The following is a 5,000-nucleotide window of genomic DNA, read 5'->3' as shown; positions in this document are numbered from 1 at the left end:
GAGGAGCAGCGCTGCCCTGAGCACGCGAAGCGTGCGAACAGTGTAGCTAGCGGCCGCAGAAGCACTGAGCACGCGAAGCGTGCGAATCGTGTAGCTAGCGGAAGCAGCCACAGAAGCACTGAGCACGCGAAGCGTGCGAATCGTGTAGCCACCACCAAGTGCTGAGCACGCGAAGCGTGCGAACAGTGTAGCTAGCAGACACGATCAGTACGAGTAGCAGTAGCAGCCGCGCGCAGAAGCATTGAGCACGCGAAGCGTGCGAATCGTGTAGCCACCTACCCTAGGCCATAGGTAGCACTAGCAGCCGCACAAGCGCTCTGCGGACCACGTGAACCGTTCTCTGCAAATAGAAACATCTGCAAAAAAAGGATACAAAAGATCTGCACTGACTGCACTGTGCATCTGATCTGCAGTGAAGAGCGCATCGTGCAGCTACCTTTCCCGCGGACCACGTGAACCGTTCTCTGCAAATAGAAAGATCTCCAAAAAAATGATACAAAAGATCTACAGCTTCCTTTTCCACGTGAACCGTTCTCTGCAAATACAAAAAACTTGAAGACTTGACCTAGGCGACGCTTTGCACTTTTTCATGTTTTGAGCCGCTTCATCCGCCACCAGGTGATGGACAACCCTGACCAGCCTCCCGAAGGCGTAACAGACGTCCCTCCTTCTCCTTCCAACGATGAAGAACCTCCCTCACCAGGACTTCAGCGGTCTGGGAAAAGACGCCGCCGGTTCTCATCAATAACGTCGTCCGACGTTGAAGAGGTCATTGCCCGCAGACGGGAACAAGCCAGGGTTCGAATGCAGAGGGCAAGGTCACGGGAAATTGAAGAACAGGCTGATCGCCGCAGACTTCTAAATCGTCGACAAACTGCTGCGACACACTCTCAGGAGACGCATGAACGAACTCTGGAACGCAGAGACCGTGACTGCCGCCGAACTGCTGAGGCACGTTCGCATGAGACACCTGAGCAGGCAGACAATCGCCGAAGTCAAAGCCGTATGCAAGTTGCCAGAGCGAGGTCACTCGAGACGCAAGGGGACACGGAGGTACGAAAAAGCCAAAATGCTCAGCGGCAGGGAGCACCCCCGGATGAAAATGCATCCGCCACAGGGCCAGATCCCCACGAACAGCCTATGGCCACTACAAGAGCAGGTGAGCGTACTGGTAATTTCACCCGTAACATACAGACCATTAAACCAGATATCTGGGGTAAACTGGGCTTCCATTACGACAGCAACTTGGACTCCCACTAACAGGTCCATCACATTAGGTGGCATGAACGTCCTGTGTAAGCATTGCAAGGCCAGAACGTGGAAAAATGAGCCGCCAGGTATATGTTGCTCAAGTGGAAATATTGATCTCCCAGACTATGCAGAGCCACCTCAGCCGCTCAAAAACCTGCTTTCTGGCCTTACAACTCAGGAATATAAGCACTTCCTCCAGAGCATTCGCAAATACAACAGTGCATTCCAAATGACATCATTTGGTGCGAATGAGCAGTACATGGACGGCTACATTCCAACGTTCAAGGTGAAAGGGCAAATCTACCACAGACTTGGGTCAATCCTTCCCCGGCAGGCGAAGAGCACAGGTTCTTGCAAATTTATTTCATGGGTGACAGCGAGCGAGAAACTAGCAGGCGGTGCGAAGTTATTCACAACCTCCACCACGTCACTGTTGCTGACCTGCAGGCGATGCTCCATGCGCACAATCCGCACATCGTCAACATCAAGACGGCATTGGATGTTGGCAATGTCCCAGACTTGCGACTGAAGACGCAGTGAAGTTGAGCGCAGACCGAGCACCACAAGGTGAACACACCCACGGTCAATGAAGTTGCCGTTCTGATAGCAGGCCATGCACACTGAGCACGCAAAGCGTGCGAATCGTGTAGCCACCACCACGTGCTGAGCACGCGAAGCGTGCGAACAGTGTAGCTAGCAGACACATGCATGCACTACTGTGGCTCCAGCATTCAATTCCATCTGCTGATGTGGATGATGTTGTTCGTGCGGAAATTCCCTCGGCGGAGGATGACCCTGTCCTCCATGACTTGGTCAAAAAGCATATGAACCATGGACCTTGCGGTGCACTAATCACAAGCGCGCCATGCATGAAAGATGGGAAGTGCAGCAAAGGGTACCCCAAACCAATGGTGAAACACACCCAGACGGACAGGGATGGATACCCTCTTTACCGCAGGCGCTCCGGGGAAGATGGCGGGTCATTCACGGTGTTGAAAATTAGAAATGAAGAAGTCGAAGTCGACAACAGATCGGTTGTGCCTTACAACCCAGTCCTCCTTCGATTGTTCAGTGCGCACATCAATGTGGAGGTGTGCAACTCTGTAAAGGCCATCAAGTACATCACAAAGTACATCAACAAAGGTTCGGATCAGGCAGTCTTCGGTGTCCAGAATGAGAACGATGAGGTCAGCAGGTACCAGACAGGTCGGTATGTTTCCAGTAGCGAGGCAGTCTGGCGCATTTTTGGCTTCCCGATTCATGGCAGGTATCCAACAGTCACCCACCTTGCGGTTCACTTGGAGAATGGCCAGCGAGTCTACTTCACAGAAGAGACCGCCCATGCGGTAAGTGAGAGTCCGCCAGAGACTACTCTCACTGCTTTCTTCAAGCTTTGTGCCACTGATGCCTTCGCGAGAACTCTTCTGTACAACAGCGTGCCTTCCTACTTCGTGTGGGATGCCCAACGGAAGAAATTCAAGAGACGCAAAGTCGGCACTCTTGTCCCAGGCTACGAGGGGGTCAGGAAAAGTGATGCTCTCGGCCGAGTGTACGCTGTGCACCCAAGGCAGGCAGAGTGCTATTACTTGCGACTCCTTCTGCACACTGTTCACGGGCCGACTTCGTTCGATGATGTCAGGACAGTAGATGACCAAGTTTGCGAAACGTACAGGCAAGCCAGTCAGCTTCGGGGTCTGCTGCAGGACGACGAGCATTGGCTCAGTGCCTTGCTTCAGGCTGCCGAGTCCAGCCATCCAGCTGCGATCAGGCACCTCTTTTCCATCATGATGTCCTTCTGAGAAGTTAGTGATCCTTTGCGACTATGGAATGAATACCGTGAGGCAATGTCAGAAGATTACTTGCAGGCGGCGCGTCGACAGGAAGGGAATGAGGCGCGAACATTTTCTCAGATGGAGTTCGATCAGTGCCTTTGCGCCATCCAGACACACCTTCTCACCATGTGCGGTAGAACCTTGGTAAGTGCAGGCCTTCCAGACCCATCACAGGCAAGTTCAACTCTGTCCGACCAGCCTCTTGCAAGGGAGACCAACTACGACCGTGCCGCGTTGCTTGAGCAAGTACGACAACAAGAACCGACACTAACCGACGATCAACGTTCGGCGTATGACGCAATTTGTGACCAGGTACAGGCAAGTGACGGTGGGTTGATTTTCCTCGACGCACCCGGTGGTACAGGTAAGACGTACGTCACAAACGTACTTCTTGCAAAGGTTAGATCAGGTGGACACGTTGCCTTGGCTGTTGCCTCTTCCGGAATAACAGCCACAATCTTGGCTGGTGGTCTGACTGCTCACTCCACGTTCGCTTTGCCCTTAGATCTGCACCGCCTTGAGGAGCCAACCTGCTCGATCGCCAAAGATTCTGAGAAAGCAGCGCTCCTTCGTGAGGCTGTGCTGATCGTGTGGGACGAATGCACGATGTCATACAAGCATGCTTTCGAGGCTGTCGACAGGACTTTGCGAGACCTGCGCAGCTCTAATTCCTTGATGGGTGGTGTGACGGTTGTGATGTCCGGTGACTTTCGCCAAACGTTGCCTATTGTTCCTAGAGGCACTTCTGCTGATGAGATCAATGCCTGCATCAAGTCTTCGGCATTCTGGCGTTCCGTGGTGAAGTACACACTTACCACAAACATGCGAGTTCTGCGTAGCAGTGATACCAATGCGGGTCAATTCTCTGCGCAGCTCCTTAAAGTCGGCAACGGTGCAATACCCGTTCTGCCTTCAGGCAAAATTGCGGTTCCGAGTGATCTCGCACAGATTGCTGCTTCCCAAGAAGACATTGTACGAATAATCTACCCTGATGTCGCGGACAATTTTTCGATCCCACTTGGTTGAAAGAAAGAGCTATCCTTGCACCTTTGAATGACACTGTCACTGACATGAATGGGATACTCATGCACAAACTGCCAGGTGACTTGGTCCAGTACGAGTCTGTTGACACTGTCGAAGATGACGACTCTGGTGATTACCCTGTTGAATTCCTGAACTCCTGTAACCCCTCAGGCTTACCAAGTCACCTGCTTCACCTCAAAGTGGGTGTGCCGGTCATGCTTCTCAGGAACCTGGATGCGCCGAAGTTGTGCAATGGCACAAGATTAATTGTGAAGCGCATCCAGCGACATGTAATTGAAGCTGAGATTTTGACTGGGTCGGGTGCAGGAGAACCGGTGTACATACTGAAAATACCCACGACATCCACCAATCTGCCATTCCAACTTCGACGTGTCCAGTTCCCACTCCATGTCTGCTTTTGCATGACCTTAAACAAGTCCCAAGGGCAGTCCCTGAAGGTTGTTGGTTTGGACCTAACAACACCATGCTTTGGGGGAGGGGGGAGGGGAGGGGGAGTCTCCATAACCATTGTATTTGTCCCTGTAAGATCTCTGTTACCTGCAGCTTCCTCTGATCCAACTGCCTACCGAACCTCCTTCCCTTGCGTCTCCAGTGACCTATGGCTTCCTTGCATTGGGTTTCCACTTTGCCTTTGTTCTGCCTCTTCTGGGGTCTCTTGAGGCCACGCTTTAGCAGTTTCGTGCAGGGCATGGTGTCTCCTGCCTTGAATTTTTTTGGTGTCTCCTGCGGGTGTGCCGCAGTACTTTGCCGACGATTTGTTGTCATGGCTGACTAATCCCAATAACTGAGAACTCTATACGTGATTCCATTCACTCACCATGCTGCGCATAACTGTTCGCATTATTGTTCGAGGATGAAGCATCCCATCATCCC

General features: G+C 52.3%; 1 protein-coding gene across 1 annotated transcript in view; it reads left to right on the top strand.

Moving 5' to 3' along the window:
• Nucleotides 1–3,095: 3,095 nt before the first annotated feature.
• LOC135817009 (GATA zinc finger domain-containing protein 14-like) overlaps nucleotides 3,096–5,000 on the top strand; it is a 9,549-nt gene continuing 7,644 nt past the window's right edge. The window contains 1 exon segment of the mRNA XM_065330109.1: nucleotides 3,096–4,055. Within this exon segment, the coding sequence (XP_065186181.1) occupies nucleotides 3,096–4,055 (960 nt within the window).

The sequence above is a fragment of the Sycon ciliatum genome, chromosome 5 (assembly GCF_964019385.1).
Source record: "Sycon ciliatum chromosome 5, ocSycCili1.1, whole genome shotgun sequence".
Taxonomy (NCBI): domain Eukaryota; kingdom Metazoa; phylum Porifera; class Calcarea; order Leucosolenida; family Sycettidae; genus Sycon; species Sycon ciliatum.
The sequence above is the reverse complement of the archived record's forward strand: the minus strand, read 5'-3'. Positions and strand labels throughout refer to the sequence as shown.